The sequence below is a fragment of the Prionailurus viverrinus genome, chromosome D2, assembly GCF_022837055.1.
Source record: "Prionailurus viverrinus isolate Anna chromosome D2, UM_Priviv_1.0, whole genome shotgun sequence".
NCBI classification, from domain to species: Eukaryota; Metazoa; Chordata; class Mammalia; order Carnivora; family Felidae; genus Prionailurus; species Prionailurus viverrinus.
In genome coordinates this window covers 34076760-34095316 of record NC_062571.1, presented here as the reverse complement: position 1 = coordinate 34095316, position 18557 = coordinate 34076760, and the positions used below count along the sequence as shown (strand labels likewise).

Genomic DNA, 18557 nt, shown 5'->3' with positions numbered 1-18557 from the left:
TATGATGATTTATGTTCAGCATCATGCCTGACACACAATTGGCATGCAGGTGCACATACTCGTGTGTGCGTGTGTGTGTGTGTGTGTGTGTGTGTTGTGTGTAGGATAAATGGGTACTTAAAGGGAATTGGCCTTAGAAAGAACACGAGAACACAAGAGAAAAGAAAACTAATTTGACAACCAAAACTTCATTCATCATAAAACTTCATTCATCTCATAAAAGTTACTCGAAGAGGAATTCTTACCTGACGTGTCATTACAAAATATGCATACATTGCCATGGCACTTCCATAAGTGATAAAGTAGGTGACTGGCTCCATGATGTCCCAGGAATATTCCCACCAGGTAAGCCGGGCCAAAATGCCAAACTGTGTGGCCATGTAGGCAAGTCCACCCCATAGCACCAAAGTGGTCCTCTTCTCAGCTTTTCTGCTAATCTCAATTCGTACCTAGGGGGAACACATGATCAGTCAACGATAAGGCATAAGGCATTTTAAATTTATACTGTTCTACGTTCATTAAAGAAATAGGTATCATAATCAAGACATGTTAGTCTCAATTCTAACAAATGTAGTGTCTACCTAAATAGTATCTGTAGTTTCTACTGGAGAAAATATTTTGTAGGAGTAACACTTTTCTTAGGACATTTGTGTTTTGTGTTGCACCCTAGAAGTAGACGAAAATATGGTGAAACTACGGGAGTGAATAAGTAAGTGTCTACAACTCTTCATCCAACTACACAATTATCTTCTTTGCAGGAGGGATATGAAAACATGCCAGTGTTCTCTTACTGTGGTATACAAGATTTAATCTATTCTCATTCCTTATGCAAGGGGCCTGTCAGGGCACAGAATAGCACAGTGAGTCAGAGCATGAACTCTGGATTCAGAGCAACTGCACTCAGGCCCTAATATGCAAATCATTGTCAGTGTCATTATAGAGTTCTTCTGAGGACTAAATAACAGAATACAGGTAAAATACTTGGCACAATTTCCAGCACATAGTAAATATTCAACAAGGATGATCATTTATTTTGTTACGCCGATACATTAAAAAATACTTTACATTTTGAAAAGACCAAATTTAAAACTCATCCTCCTTCACAACAGTTCAAGTTTAATTGATCACATTCCTAATGGTCTTAAATTTACTGAGGATAACCTTGAGATACTGGTTATTTTTAAAGAAATCAGAAAATGCACAATATTGAGTATTTTGTTCCTTTCTTAACCTCTGAAAGTATTTGCATCATCATTAAAAATAAGAACGACATATGTTTACTATAAACATCTGGAAAAATGTAAAGAAGTAAATCAATCATAATCCTACTATCCATTAGCATTTTGGATTATGTTCCTTCTGACTTTTTTCTGTGTGTATACTTATACATACACATAAATGTGCACAGCTATATGCACAACACATTTAAAAATTGATCACAGTATGTACTAATATGCACAGTATTTTATAATATACTTTTCATAAAATTATGAATATTCTTCTATTGCATATTAGATCTATATAATCATTTTTAACAGCTGCATAATAATCCATATAATATTAATTCTTAACTTGGCTAAAACCATTATCCATTACACTCGGGACTTTTTCCAATCAGCAATTATTTCATCTTTTGTTGCAAAGGTGGTAAATCTGGTTAAGGGCAGAAATTTAGACTTCAAAGTTCTAAGTCCTCTAATTCCTTGTTAAGTCTTTTCTTAGCTTTGACTGGAATTTTTTTATGGTTCAGTCCCCAAAACTAAAGGACTAGTTTGAATGACATAGCTCAATTACCAAAAGAGACAGATGAAAAAAAAGCAGACATATATACTCTTGAAAAATTACTGGTGAAGAGGAAGGTCTGAGATTTGAATTGGCACCTTTTCCAGGGGAGCCAGTTGCTGTTTGAGATCCTCTAATCTTTCAATAAGCTCCCTTTCCTTGTTTAACTGGTGCTGCTCGATGCACAGTGTGGTGTATAGCTGCTGGACGAGTGTCTTTACATCGTTCAGTGTTGCTGCATTTTCGTGGCTTAAGAGGTCTGAAAAAGAGGGGTTACATTGTTTTAAACGTATGCCTTAGCTGGAGAGTTGCTATTCCTAGGGCTATCAGACAATGATAAGAACAAGACAGAGTCATCCACTACAGGGATCCCACCATCGGTTTCTTTCAGTGTCCAACTGAAGGGAAGTGATAGTTCCTTTTTAAAAAAAATTTTTTTTCAATGTTTATTTATTTTTGAAAGAAACAGAGTGTGAGCAGGGGAGGAACAGATAGAGAGGGAGACACAGAATCCAGAGCGGGCTCCAGGCCCCAAGCTGTCAGCAGAGAGCGCGATGCGGGGCTTGAGCCCACATACTGAGAGGTCATGACCTGAACTGAAGTCGGACGTCCAACTGAGCCCCCTTTTTAAAACAGAGGTAACTACCAATCCTAGAAAGTAAGTTCCTATTTGGGCAACTTGAAAATTTTGAAGCCAACATCTACCATTATATTCTTGGAAGTCAAAATGCTACAAATAAGGCTATAAATAATCATAATCTTCATTACATAAAAAATTTAAGGCAGTATATTAAAAACTAGTAGAGAGGTTCAGAATCAATCTCACTATTATGCTCATTAAAATGCTTATCTAGAATTTATCTGTGGTCTTGTCATTTCAATTGGTGATTTTCTTCCTGTTTAACACCTGGGGAAAAATACACAGTATTTCAAATTTGCAAATACAAATGTATAAATAAAAATACAATTATCCTAAAAAGATTAGCCTCCATACACCTTCCCCGCATACCAACTTTTATTTGTTCCTGTTGGGAAAAGACACAGAATAGCAGTTTGGACTTCAATATCATGTTTTAGAGGGCATGAAGGTTAAGAGAATGATTAAAAGTGTAAAAGATTGAATTCTTTGATTCAATATCCTCTTCTATGAATAGCATGTGTTTCCAGAAATCTAAAAATTATGTTTTGAGAATATAATAAAAAATAAGCTATCTCAGCTGTCAAAGAATAAAAAAAAAAGAGACAAGGAATAAAACTTTTGTTTTAAAATCTTATTAGCCTTGGGGAGCCTGGGTGGCTCAGTCAGTTAAGTACCCAACTCTTGATTTCAGCTCAGGTCATGATCTCCTGGTTCATGAGATCAAGCCCCATGTTGGGCTCTGTGCTGACAGTGCAGAGCCTGCTTGGGATTCTCTCTCTCCCTCTCTCTCTGTCTCTCCCCTGCTTGTCTGTGCACTCTCTCTCAAAATAAATAAATAAACTTAAAACAAAAGTTAAAATATTAAATAAATCTTATGAGCCTTAAATGTGACATTTTGTTAGGTATAGCCATAAGGTCAGCCCTCTTCTAATTCAAAATAAACCACAGTCAAAATTAGCTGTGTATTTAAACTTTTTTCAAGGATGTCCGTGAGTACAGTTATCAAAAAATTCAATCAATGAAAAATTCAAATAAGGACAGCAAGTTGGATTACAGAAGAGCTGATACAGTAAAATGGGATATAGTACCTAGCACAGTTTCTTGCACCTTCAGTAAATGCGTGAATTAATGGGAACAGACAAAAGCAAGAGCACTTTGAGTTCTAGAAGTCATCTATGTCAACAAGGTTTTCTTTGCATTGAAGTTGTAGCTCATGTTTGCATGTGGCTTTATACTTTCCAAAGTTACCAGAAGAGGAAGCTGTACTCTAGAAGGCAGTAACTTGTTTGGAATATCACAGTGAAGTGGTAGGATGCCTCCTGACTCCATAGCTGGAACTGAGTTATAATCTTTCCACCATATAATAATATTTCTCCTGAAAGTGTGGTCCCCTTTCAAAAGACAATTCCTTAAGTAGTGATCAATTATCTATGGTTATTGAAATCTTTTCACATATATTATATCTCATATTATTCTCACAATAACAGGAGTAAATTTGGTGCCCAAAATTTATAAATGAGGAACCTGAACCCCAAAGATAAGATTAACAAATGTTTTTGTGTAAGCTACTGATCTAGTCACTACAGAGGGAAAAAAAATAAAATGTGAGGTGGCTGTTCTCCTTAATGAGGTCTAATAATAATATATATGAAATTGCAGAACTAGTAGGGAGTGGACAAAGATCTGAAGGGTAGTCCATTGGCTTTCCTATTTAACGCTCTTTCTTTTCCCATTTTAATTTTCAATACTTTAAGTATTATGTGGGGAATAAGTTTAGGAATTCCCTGAGCTTGCAATGATGGGTTAACAAGGCTTAGGATGAAAGCATCCAAAATCAGGTAATCAGGTAATCAAAGCTAGGTAATCAGGGTGGAAGCCCCCCCTCCCCCACCCCCCTCCGGCAACTTAGTAGGATAGCAGAAAGCTGCTTTCACAGGAGGGAAGGACCAGAATGGGTAAAGAGGTAAATAGGCTACAGACAGCAGCAGGGTGAAGTTTTTGCCCAGAGCGGAGATAATGGAGCTAATTAACAAAAGAAAGGTGCCTTGTTGACCCCGAGGTAGTAAGCTCTACCAGTCCTATCCCCTAGGCAAGCTAAGATAGACAGGCTGCACCTTATGCCTGCCTAAACAACCGTCTGCCTGGTGCTGGGATTTTGTTTTGTATTGACGCAAACCCCTAACACTGCATATCTTCAAAACCCTCTTTCTCTCACACACAGGAGTTAATGTTCACAGTTTCATTGTCTCTTTGTGCATATCCATCATGCTTGTAAGCTTTCTGATCCTAATAAAAATGGAGCAAGGATCTTTATTCGGGGCTCTTGTCTCTTCCTGGACATTAGCCTCTTTCACATTTTAATTCTGCGTCTGCTCTCTTCCTGGACAAGAGAGAACTCCAGACCCTGAATCTATAACAGTAATGTATTTGCTTAGAAGTCCAAGGAAGGAAGGGAGGGAGGGAGGAAGGGAAGAAGGGAGGGGAGGAAGAAAAAAGGAAAGGAAGCAAGTAAGCAAAACTAAACAGAATCTCTTCTCTTCCTTTTCCTAATGGAGCATGGACATGTTAACGATCAAACATATAGAGACAATCATAACCTGAAAATCCATAAAGTTGGAAATCAGGCTTGGAAATTGTTTTACAAAAAAGCAAGTCTCTATTAGAATATCATTCATTGAGGGGCGCCTGGGTGGCACAGTCGGTTAAGCGTCCGACTTCAGCCAGGTCACGATCTCGCGGTCCGTGAGTTCGAGCCCCGCGTCAGGCTCTGGGCTGATGGCTCAGAGGCTGGAGCCTGTTTCCGATTCTGGGTCTTCCTCTCTCTCTGCCCCTCCCCCGTTCATGCTCTGTCTCTCTCTGTCCCAAAAATAAATAAACGTTGAAAAAAAAAATTAAAAAAAAAAAAAGAATATCATTCATTGAAAACCTGTTAGTTTAAAAATTAATATTTCTATTATGGCCTCTGCTGTGTAGAAAATTTATTTTTTGTATCAGTCTTTTCTTTTATGGCTTCTGGGTTTTATGTTATAGTTAGAAAGCTTTTTCTCATTTCAAGGTTATAAAAAATATTTCTCTTTTGATTGTCTTTCATTACTTTAAATATTTCTTTTTCTTCTTCAAAATCTAACTTTTTGATCCACATATTCTTTGACATAGTCTTCCACTTCCAAGTATTTTTCTTATATATACACTCAGAGACTTCCTAAGTGACACATTCAGGATTATTTGATGCTATAATATATACTACAGCAAAAGATGAAAACTACATAAAAGTCCATCAATAAGTTATAAAATAAGCAGTTAAGTAAATGATATACATTCATACAATGCAATACAAGTGCAATACAATGTGAAAAAGAATGAGGAATTTTTTATGTACTGGTATAGTAAGATTTTCAGAAAACACCATTGGATGAGAAAAGCAGTTTGGTGGTTTTATACCTTGCCAATCTAGCTAGACTGGAATTATGTTTTCGAAAATACCCATCGCTGTATGTATGGTTCAGAGTTAGCATTAACCAAATGAGAAATTCAAGTAAGATTTTGGAAGGCGGAAGTGAGGCAGAAGCCATTATGCTCTGAAGGCTGTAGTGGGTAGTAGTGAGAGACAGATGCAGGTGCCTAGAGATGCTAGCTTGTGCTTGTTTTCCCATTCTCTGCCTCTAGCTCTTTTTTCTCAACTGCCACCTCTGTTGATGAATGGCACATCCAGGCCCACAACCAGACGCAGCCTTCTAGAGCTCTGCTGTCCAAAAGAGTAACCATGAGTCACATATAGCTATTTAAATTTAATTAAAATAAAATAAAATTTAAAATTCAGTTCTTCAGTCACACTAGCCACATTTCAAGGGTTCAATAACCACCTGTGACTAATGGCTACCATACTGGACAGTGCAGAAATGGAACATTTACATTATCACAGATAATGTATGTATCTGCCAGCACTGTCTTATGATTTCTCTATCGGTCCTCCTTTGCAGCCCATCCTAATAGTTAGACGCATTTGAATTTTCAGGTTCCTTGGCAAGCTTTGATTAATCTCCCTGTGCCATCACTTTAAAATTAGTGACTTTTCTCTGATCTTCCAAGCTCCCATTTCCACTCTTGCTTTTTTTCCATTGAAGTTTTTATTTAAATTCCAGTTAGTTAACATACAGTATAATATTAGTTTCAAGAGTACAATATAGTGACTCAACAATTCCATACATTACTCCCTGCTCATCACAAGTGCACTCCTTAATCTCCATCACCTGTTTAACCCATCCCCCCACACCCCCTCCCTTCTGGTAACCATCAGTTTGTTTTCTAACCGTCTGCTTCATGGTTTGCCTCCCTCTCTTTTCTCACTTTTTTTCCTCCTTTGCTCATTTGTTTTGTTTCTTAAATTCCATATATGAGTGATATCATAGTATTTGTCTTTCTCTGACTTATTTCACTTAACATAATATTCTCTAGCTCCATACATGTGGTTAAAAATGGCAAGATTTCATTTTTTATGGCTAATATTCCTGTGTGTGTGTGTGTGTGTGTGTGTATGTGTGTACCAACTCTGATCAGGCATCACTAAAGCCCCAATAAACTCAAGAGATTTGGCTTTGTTAGATTTTCTTGTCAGGAAGAATATGGTTCCAAGGTATTATCATGGTGGAGGTAAACATCAATCCCAAACCTTTGACCCTGAAAACTTTGCCCACATATTTGGAGATGAAATCATAAGAAGAGAGCACATAAATCTGCTAATGGCTAAACAATACCACTTTTGGATGATGTGTGTATCCTTCACTAAAAATGCAATGAGGGGTTTATTAATGTTTCTGCACATGTCATCAGTGCCAGGAAATTAAGGTACAGAAAGGCAAGGAGATGTGCAAATTACTGAGGATTAAAAGTCTTTTTAGCTACTAGAATGGTTTAAGAAGGACTTTGGCTATTTTAGTCTCTGGTCAGGTATTTGTTATTGTTTGTATTTGGTTTGCCTGCTCAACCATTTCCCTCAAATTATTTACATCATTAAGAGAGAAGCAAGGTTTCCAATATCCTTTGGAAGGATAAATGGGGAAAAGGGCTTAGTGGTGCCAATCAAAATGATTCTCCTTAGCACAACGTTCAACAACCAGTGATTTAGATTATATTCTCTTCCTTCCCAGTATTAAGTGGAAGGTAGTTAATTACTACTTCAACATGGACTGAGATAAAAGGCCTTTTGTGCTCCCTTTCCATATTCCTCCCTCCTTTCCAGATTTAGATTAGGTTTTAAAATCATTTAATTGCTAAAACAGTTCCTTTTCTCATCCTGCAGCGGACAGAGGGCGATCCAGCCATACACAGCTATGCTAACCAAGAGAATTCAATGGAGCCTGCAGTGAGCCTTACTGCCATGACCTGCCCCCTTGGTTCCGTCTCAGCTTTTTTCTGCCTCTTCCCTTTCTCATTTGGGGTTAGGTTCAACACTTAAGTATCCGTAATACTTACAGACTGTCGACCCCACATACACATTAAGTGGGCCTTTATTAGATCCTCTATCAATAAGCCCTCTATCCTCACTGCCTGTTGGAAGTGTGTGAAGTTCAGGTTTACTGATACACAGCATTCATACAGCATTTTTAGTTCTAAAGTGCTATCCGTCAACAGGGAAAAGAAAAATAGGAGAGGAATGTGAAAGTTACAGGGGTGAGGGGTGAGTAGAAAAAATTGTTTTAACACTTAAAAAACTGTCCTGGAAAAGTTTTCCTTCATTCCTTCTTTTAACTTTTATTAGATCTGTTCCATCTGCTCCCTGTGTTTATAAAATCCTAGTGCTCCTCATCATCTGACACCTAAGCCCTAGTACTTGCAATTTCTTTTCTGTTTAGTCTTTTTAATAAAAAGGGTTCCAACATGGGGAAGAGGATTGTCTCATGTGGATGACTGCCAACCTTCTCGAATAGAGAAATTCAAACTGCTCTCCTACTTGATGTAGCTGAAAACTAGTGGTGACTTAGATGCCAGCAATATCTTCCTCAGACAGGGAGAGAAGATTATACGGCGGAAACAAAATTAAAACCTATTTTATATATCATCAAAAGAAAAAAATGACTTTCTTTACCATGTTTTCTTAAGATCTTTTTAAAAATTTTAACTCTAATATAGTTAACATATAGTATTATATTTGTTTCAGGTGTACAATACAGTGATTCGACAATTCCATATATCACTCGGTCCTCATCACAAGTGTCCTTCCTTAATCTCCATCATCTATTTAACCCATCCCTCTACCTCTCCCTCTGGTAACCATCAATTTGTTCTCCATAGTTAAGAGTCTTTTTCCTGGTTTGTCTCTCTTTTTTTGTCTTATTTCTTAAATTCCACATGTAAGTGATATCATATGGTATGTGTCTTTCTCTGACTTATTTCACTTAGCAATACTCTCTAGCTCCATCTGCGTCATTGCAAACGGCAAGATTTCATTCTTTTTTTATGGCTGAATAATATTCTAGTGCATGTGTGCATGTATATACACACACACATACATATACATACATACATATATACATCTTTTTTATCCATTCATCTATCGATGGACACTTGGGCTGCTTCCATAGTTTGGCCATTGTATAAAATGCTGCTATAAACATATGGGTGCATATATCCCTTTGAATTAGTGCTTTTGTATTTTTTGGGTAAACACCCAGTAGCTCAATTACTGGATCATAGAGTACTTCTATTTTAAACATTCTGAAGAACTTCTATGCTGTTTTCCATAGTGGCTGCTCCAGTTTGCATTTCCACCAACAGTGCAAGAGGGCTCCTTTTTCTCTACAACCTGCCAACACTTGCTTATTGTGTTTTTGATTTTTACTATGTTTCAAAAGTTTGAGGAAAAGAGTTTATGGACTTAAAACAGTATTATTCAAGCTTCTGTGTGAAATGGTATCTAATGGCAAAATCTCTCATTGGCTAAGAACAGTGGTGAGAGAGCTTTGATGTCTGAAAATATTTTAAATGTTGAAAAGATCTTTTAAAATTCTACACCAGTGCCGCTATTGAGCTTACGGAATTTCACTTCAATTTACAATTATTCCATGAATCATAGACTTTTGACCCTTGCAAACTTCATTTTCTAACTGACATCTAAGGAAGCTGGGCAGACTGCTGAATTGATTCCCAGAGAATCAACTATAATTTCTTCCCCTTTCAGTTTCTACCTTTACTTTCCCTTATTCAACTTGGGAATAGCCTGATCTAAAACACTGTAACATTCGTTTCTGCTTTATTTTTTTTAAGTTTATTTATTTTGAGAGAGAGAGAGAGAGAGAGAGAGAGAGAGAGAGAGAGAATGTGAGCAGGGGAGGGGCATAGAGAGAAGGGAAGAGAGAGAATCCCAAGCAGGCTCTGTGCTACCAGTGCAGAGCCTGATATGGGGCTCGATCTCATGAATGTGAGATCATGACCTGAGCTGGGATCAAGAGTCAGATGCTTAAACAACTAAGCCACTCAAGCTCCCCTCATTTCTGCTTTAAAAACAGCATTAGACAGGATGGTTACAATTAGTCATTGATTAAAAGTCTCTAGTTTTTGACAACATAATATATGGAAGTTTATTTTCCTGCTTATTATACTTTACATAAGGATGTATTAGTCAACTTTAAAATTTTTACTAATACAAAATAGAAAATCTAAATACAATGAGCTCTCACATACACCTCAGTGTATGCTCCTCAGTATAATGCTCTCAAGACCTATCCAAGTTGTTTCCTTCTTTTTCAGAGCTAAATAATATTCCATTATATGTATAAACCACATCTTTTTAATCATTCATCTGTGGACAATCAGGTTGTTTCCACATCTTCACTAACATGAATAATGCTGCAGTGAACATGGGAGTGCAGATACCTCTTTAAGATCCTTATTTCATTTCCTTTGGTTATATACCCAAAAGTGGGATTGCTGGATCATACAGTATTCTACATCAGTCAAAGGGTACCAAAATTCCAATTGTAAGATGAGTAAATTTTGGGGATCTGTTGTATAGCATGGTGACTATAGTTAACAATATTATATTGTATACTTGAAATTTGCTGAGAAAGCAGACCTTAAGTGTTGTTACCACACGTGCGCGCGCGCGCACACACACACACACACACACACACGTAATTATGTGAGGTGATGGAGGTGTTAACTAATCCTATTGTGGTAATCATTTTGTAACATTAAAGTGTATCAATTCATTACACTGTACTCCTTAAACTTACGATGCTGTATGTCAATTTTATGCTAATAAGGCTGGAAAAGAAAGAGCAAATTTAAAGAACAACAAAAACTGAGTAAAATAAGCCTGTACCTCTGTTATCTTAAGGGGAACTTCTAGTCCAAAAATCAAAGAATAAAGAAGAAAAACATATTAGCTTGGCTAATATATAGCTAACAATCCCTGGTCTACGTGTTCAATTATTCCAATGTAGTAACTGGCTTGGTAATGTCTTACTATTTAAAGGAAACTTTTCCCACTCTTGTTGTATTTACTGTACTTTTTCTAAACTAGTTCCATTTCAACTAGCTTGCACACAGAAAATAATCTGGCTTCTGAACAAACAAAATGCTACCAACTTGATTCACTTATTTCACTCAACATAGTATGACTATCTGAGTCAATGGAGGATACAAAATCACAGTCCTTCTGTCTGAGCATTAATAAAGAAGAGTTCAGACAACAGATTAGTCACTTCTGGTTGGCTGGGATTTAGAGAAATAAAGAACATTAAGAATAGGATCATTAAAGCCTTCATGGAAGAGCTGACCTTGATGATTTTGACATGGGGAAATAGGAGGTTAGGAAGAGAGAAAAAAGGCACCGTAGAGAAAGTAAACACTGAGATGGCAAAAAACAAGGCACAGTTCAGGAAACAGCAAAGGATTAGAGGGTGGAGGAAAAGTAGGTAACATGTTAAGAGAGATAGAGGAAAACTTAAAAAATTTTTTTTTAATGTTTATTTATTTTTGAGAGACAGAGTGTGTGAGCGGGGCAGGGGCAGAGGCAGGGGCAGGGAGAGGGGGAGAGAGAGAGAGAGAGAGAGAGAGAGAGAGAGAGAGAGAGAGAGAGAGAGAAAGAGAGAGAAAGAGAGAGAAAGACACAGAATCACAGAATCTGAAGAGGCTCCAGGCTCTGAGTTGTCAGCACAGAGCCCGACGCGGGGCTCAAAGTCACAAGCGGTGAGATCATAACCTAAGCCGAAGTCAGACGCTTAACCAACTGAGCCACCCAGGCGCCCCTAGAGGAAAACTTTTAAAGTAGATGTGGACCAGATTTTGGAGGCATTCAATGTTTACGCTTTCACTGAGAATATTTTCTACATTAGACACAATTCTCAAAAGCAGAATTACAAAGAAGGGATGCCCTAGAAGGCTGGTGGAGAGGGTGGCGGTAATGGAAGGGGCATTAACAACATCAGTAAGTAATAATAAAGATCAAGGGCAGAGACAGAAAAGTGACAGAAAAAGACACATATCAAATGCTATTTTAGAGGCCTATTTAGCATCAGTACTGTGCAGAAGCCATATTGGGAGCCTGGGATAAAAAGAAAAATCAGTAATACTGACTGCTTTATTTAAATTTTTGATATTTTGTTCATCATGGGGTTTTGGCATTAACTTTGGTTTTTTAAAATAGTTCATTAAGGTATTATTTATCTTGATTACTGGGGTTTTTTTGGGGGGGGCACCCTCTTAAAATCTGCACCTGAGGCAAATATCATACTTTTGATTATTTAAAATTTTTTTTAATGTTTATTCATTTTTGAGAAACAGAGAGAGGCAGAGCATGAGGCGGGTAGGAACAGAGAGAGAGGGAGATACAGAATCCGAAGCAGGCTCCAGACTCTGAGCTGTCAAAACAGCCCAACGTGGGGCTCAAACTCATGAACCATGAGATCATGACCTGAGCTGAAGTCAGACACTTAACCGACTAAGCCACCCAGGCATCCCTGTATATCACACTTTTTATATGAAAGCATATACGTGTCAGAAGTTCCTAAGGACTAAATACAATATAATTGACTTTCGCACTGCTTACCTTGAGCCAAAAAAAAAAAAAAAAAAGATTAATTCATTCCTGTTATAAATGTTAAGAGGACAGGGAAGTCCATAATTTATTTTTAAAAAGATTCCCCTGTGATGTTATTAAAATAATATGACTTTTAGCCTGTTTGGAGGGAAAGAGCTTAAGTTACACAGAACATTCATTTATGTGAAACATTCATTTATGTGAAGCATTTATATCCAATAATAAAGCATTCTGGTGCCTAGGTAGAATCTAAGTTTTCATCACTGTACTAGCCAGGTATTCAAGCATGAGACATTCAATGAGCTCTTCAACTGAAACAGAGTCTACCTGGATGTAAGACTTTTCAGGGTTCTTTGAATATTGTCTGCTTCTCAAGGTCATCCAGGGAAGAATAAAGTTCTTTCCAAAAGCCCTCCCACATTTCTCTGATCTTATCAAGGTTACTTTTTACCTCTCTTTGGCGGTCGTACATGATATGTTAAGTCATTAATGACCAGCTTAAAGTCATCAAGGAGTAGGAGGTCTATTCCTGTTGAGGCAGCAACTCGAACGCCATCTGTAAAAAAAAATTTAAGTGTGAAAATTTAAACTCGTCATATATCTAATTGTTTGAGAATGATCAGGAAAAAGCAATCCTCAAAATCAATTTTAAAAATTATATCTTCTCTTTTAAATTCTAGTTCATTTTTGCCTCATCCCCAAATTCTATGCTAAACAAAGCTTATATTATCTGAGGCTTTTTGCTTTCATGATCTCAAGTCTATGAAGATTTAATAATACACTTTTCTGCCAAAACTTTATCAACAAGTAAAATAATTACATAGATCTATCGGTGTCAGTTGGAAATCTCGGGTCATGGGAGAGCGGCATGGATGTCATACATCTATCCATGATGGAAGTTGGTGGAGTAAAAAAAACACAAAAACAAAACAATGCTTTCTAATGTATGGTACTTCTCAGGATAATTACTGATTCGTCACCAATAATTTGGTAGGGACAGATGTTAGCAAAGTACACCATACTGGTCTACCAGTTATATAAGTTATATAAGATGAAAATTAAGTATATTTAAACCAGTTACAGCATAGAAATGTGGCAAGTTGTTGACAACTGGTAAATCCAAGGGTAAATGGGTACTTCCAATATAGTCTTTTAAGCTTTCTGTAGGTTTAAAATTTTTCAAAGAATGGGAAAAAATGTAAGGCACTTAAATAAATAGGACAGATGCATGTCAAATGGGAATTTTTTAGTGCCTTATTTTACATTCTTTTCCAGTCACATATGTCTTTATTTTACAAACTATGTGAAAGACGGAACAAGATCTAAAAAGAAGTCCTATTATTTCATATCTCCAGAGATGAGGGCTCAACCACTAGAAAAATTTATTTTATGCCTAAGGTAATGATAAAAGGTTTCAATAACATAAAATGTGATCGACTGCTCCTCTTTGCCCATGGCATTGTATGTGAGGTGCTTCTGAATGAGACTTTTTGTGTATATTCAGTTCCTAAAACTGAACAGTTATATTCTGAGAACTGAGACAGAAATCACAGTCTCTCCTGACATTTGCTAAGCAAAAAAAAGTGTCCTAAAGTTAAGAGTATGGGATTCTTTTGCAGTGGTATATGTGTGTGTGTGTGTAGAGTATAGAAGCATTCTGGGGTGAAATGACAGGTGGGTGAGAATTAATAATGAATGTGACTATACCTGGTGAGTAGATTGCAACTCTGTCAATTCCCCGATCCTCTTCTTGAAGTTGTCGTAAAAACACACCGACTGAGTCTGAAATAGGTTTGAGTGTGAACTGGCAACGTTCACGCCGGGATGGTAGCCTCACAGATATCACAGGTAACCCATTTTGATACACCACTGTCACATCTGAATGAAAAAGATCCATAATCAGACGATAATTAGATTTCATTATAAGTTAAAGCTACAATATTACTATTCTTACATAGGGTCTATTATTATTAACATGGTTTAAAATGTTTTCAAAGGTTTAAGAATATGCCCTTTAGCTTTAGTTGGAGGTTATTCTGGGAACTGGCTTATGGAAGATCAATCATATAGATCACACAATTCACTGTTCAGAGAAAAGAAAGCATGCAAAGGATTATCTTCTAAGTAGGTCAGGGAGAGGCTTTCCCAGGAATTTGAGGTAAAGATTTTGGTACTGGTAAATATAAACTCTAGTTCTACTGAGGAAGATTTTACTAAGTAGCCAGAGATTGCTGGGCCAGACTCCATAACCTTTAGGAGGTGGCTCTGAGGAGCCACAGCTTTCAAGAACCCCTGGAGAATAATATGTGAAAATACACTAATAAGTGAGACTCTTACTCAAGGAAAGTCACTTCATATTTATAGTACAATTATTATATCCAAGGTGTTTGATAAGTAAGTATTCTCTTACATAATATGAACGTATTATGACAGAAACAAAACAATTCTTTTTATGTTCTCTTAAACATTGTCCTGAGACTAGTTATAAGCCACAACGTAACTATTTGGGATTTTCTAACAAAAAGTTATTAAGGGAAACATTATCATAAGCTATAAAACTGAAAGAATTCCCATTTCCTTATCTTTTTCATCAATAGTCTTGATTTACTGAGTCTTAGTCACTAAAACAAATGTCAGACTAACTCTTTTGAAATAATTTTCAAATGAAATTTATAAATAAATAAATTTTGAAACAATTTTTTACATAAGCAACCAAGCATTTAAAGATAAGTTAGCACTAGCCTGTGAAGAAAAACAGGCTTTGGAGGCAAATCTGGGATGGAATCCTGGCTTTATAACTTTGGGCATGTTATGTAACTTCTCTGAGCCTTGCTTTCTTGACGTATAACATGGATTCAATTCCTAACTGATGGAATTGTTGTGAGGAATAAATAAAATAAACCATTTAAAACACTTAGCACACTGCTTGATAATGTTTATTAGCTTTTTTTTAAGAATCCAAAGATACATTCTATAATGTTGCTAAGGATTCATACCCCTCAATATTGAAGAGTTGAGAGGAAATGTTTTTAGGTTAATATTCTGGAGATGCCAAACGCATCACACTTGGCAATGTTGTAATTATTTACATCTTATTTCCTTGCCTATTCTAGCCACTTATAAGGCTTGCAGTATATACAACAGCATCACACTACATTCTTTCAGTACTTAAATTTTAAAAGTAACCCTGACTGAAACAGAGTTTGTAAATACCAAAATATACTTTTATTTTAAATGGACATTTGATGAGTTTGGGCACAATAATCAAGATAAAGAGCATTTTCATTACTTCCCCAAATTCCCCTATTCCCCATCCCAGTAAATCCTTAGGCAACCACTGATTCAATTTTTGTCACTACAGATTATATTTAGTTTTTCTGGAGTTTTATATTACTGGAATCATATAGTACAGACTCTTTTGTATCTGACTTCTCTCAGTATAGTGATTTTGAGATTAACCCGCATTGTTGCATGCATTGGTAGTTTATTTTTATTGCTAATATTTCACTGTATGGATACACCATAATTTATGCATTTTCCTGCTGACTGACATTTGGACTGCTTTCCAGTCTTTGGCCACTATGAGTAAAGTAGCCACTTTTAAGTCTTTGTGGAGATATATGTCTTTGTTCTATACCTTTTCTCATCCTTATAACCTATCTGTGTCTTTACATTTAAAGTGGGTTTTCTACAGACAGCATATAGTTGGGTCTTGCTGTTTTGTCTAATCTGACAATCTCAGCCTTTTAATTAAAGCGTGTATATTATTTACATTTAATAAATTATATATGTATATAAATATACTCGTGTGTTAGTCTTGCTACTTACTTTATTGACCCAAACTGTTCTTTCTTCTACTTTTTCTTTATTCTTGCTCTCTTTTAGATTATTTTTTTTATAAGGCACCCTTTTGTAAAAAATATTTACATATATTTTTTATTTTAAAGAGAGAGCACTAGCAGGGGAGAGGCGCAGAGGGGGAGAGAAAGAGAGAATCCCAAGCAGACTCCTGGCTCAGCATGGAGACAGACTCAGGGCTTGATCCTAGGATGCTGGGATCATGACTTGAGCCAAAATTGAGTTGGATGCTCAATTGATAGAGCTACACAGGTGCCCCTAGATAAACTAATTTTTTAATGTTTATTTATTTTTGTGAGAGAGAGAAAGAGAGAGGGAGAGAGAGAGTGTGTGAATGGGGTAGGTGAAGGGAGAGGGGGACAGAGGATCTGAAGCAGGCTTTGTGCTGACAGCAGAGAGTCTGACACAGGGCTCAAACTCACGAACCATGAGATCATGACCTGAGCCAAAGTCAGATGCTTAATCGACTGAGCCACCGAGGTGCCCTAGGTTAACTATTTTTATGATTACATTTAATCTCTACTATTGACTAATTGACTATGTCTTTTTATGTTTCTAGGGGTTTCCCTACGGTAGGTGTTGACAAACTTTTCTGTAAAAGGCTAGATATTAAATATTTTAGATTTTATGGACCATAAAGATCTTTGTTGCAACTACAGACTGCACTGTGGGGCAGAAGCAGCCACTGGCAGTAGATAAACAAATGAGCATGGCTGTGTTCCAATAAACTTTATTTATAAAAATATGCAGTAGCCTGGATTTGGACTATTAGGCTTCCTGAACCTTGCTAATGGGTTTACAGTATACATCTTTAACCTATTACAGTTGACCTTTACGTAATACATCACTTTAGGTATAGTGTAGAGTATCTCAAGACCAATACACTTCCACTCCCTTTGCTTTGTGCTATTGTCCTCATATATTTTATTGCTACATGCTATAAACCATACATCATTTTTACTTCAACTAACTACATTTTAAAGAAATCTTTATTTTTTATGTTAATCTGTTTTGTCTCTTAAAGTCCTCATATGAGTGAAGTCATATGATTTTTCTCTTCATCTGACTAATTCCACTTAGCATAATACCCTCCAGTTCCATCCACATAGTTGCAAATGGCAAGATTTCATTCTTTTTGATTGCAGAGTAATGCTCCATTGTATATGTGTGTATGTGTGTGTGTGTGTGTATATATATACACACACACACACACACATATATATACACACACACATACAGAAATATATATACATATACAGAAGATGTGGTACATGTATGTATATGTGTATGTATATGTATGTGTACACACATACATATACATATATGTATATATACAATCTTTTTGATTGCTGAGTAATATTCCATTGTGTATGTGTGTGTATAGATATATACACATATACAGAAATATATATATATACACACACAGATGTGGTGTGTATGTATGTATGTATATGTGTATGTATATATATGTATACACATACATATATACGTATACACATACATATATACGTATATATACATATACGTATATATGTATACACATACATATATACACACATATACATGCATACATACACACTACATCTTCTGTGTGTATATATATATATATAGTCTTCTGTATATATATATATACACATACATACACATATACATACATACATACATACATATATACCACATCTTCTTTATCCATTCATCCATTGATGGACATTTGGGCTCTGAAAAAGTTTATTTTTACCTTCATTAAAAAGAAATGTTCATTTATTTTTGAGACAGAGCACAAGCAGGGGAAGGGCAGAAAGAGAGAGAGAGAGAGAGAAAGAGAGAGAGAGAGAGAGAGAGAGAGAGAGAGAGAGGGAGGGAGACACAGAATCTGAAGCAGGCTCCAGGCTCTGAGCTGTCTGCACAGAGCCTGATGTGGGGCTTAAACCCACGAACCATGAGAGCATGACCTGAGCTGAAGTCGGACGCTCAACCAACTGAGCCACACAGGCCTCCCAGCCTTCATTTTTGAAGAACACTTTGCTTTGTAAAAAATTCTAGGTAGACAGATTTCTTTTTCCTTTTAGCACTCTGAAGAACTTATGTCTTCTGCTTTGCATATACTATAAGTTAATGTATACTATTATCTTTGTAACTCTGTACATAATATGTCTTTTGCCCAATGGCTGCTCTTAATATTTTCTCTTTATCATTGGTTTTCAACAGTTTGATTATAATTTTCCATTCTATGGTTTT

General features: G+C 36.4%; 1 protein-coding gene across 5 annotated transcripts in view; it reads right to left on the bottom strand.

Annotated features, from left to right (window-relative positions):
- The window catches only part of MCU (mitochondrial calcium uniporter), a 208440-nt gene that overhangs the window by 9807 nt on the left and 180076 nt on the right, over positions 1-18557 (bottom strand). For all 5 annotated transcript variants that reach the window (XM_047825917.1, XM_047825916.1, XM_047825918.1 and 2 more), the window contains 4 exons: positions 14169-14339; positions 12913-13017; positions 1881-2041; positions 246-449 (listed from right to left, as the gene is read on the bottom strand). In XM_047825917.1, coding sequence (XP_047681873.1) covers positions 246-449; positions 1881-2041; positions 12913-13017; positions 14169-14339 — 641 coding nt within the window. The remainder of the gene's footprint in view (positions 1-245; positions 450-1880; positions 2042-12912; positions 13018-14168; positions 14340-18557) is intronic.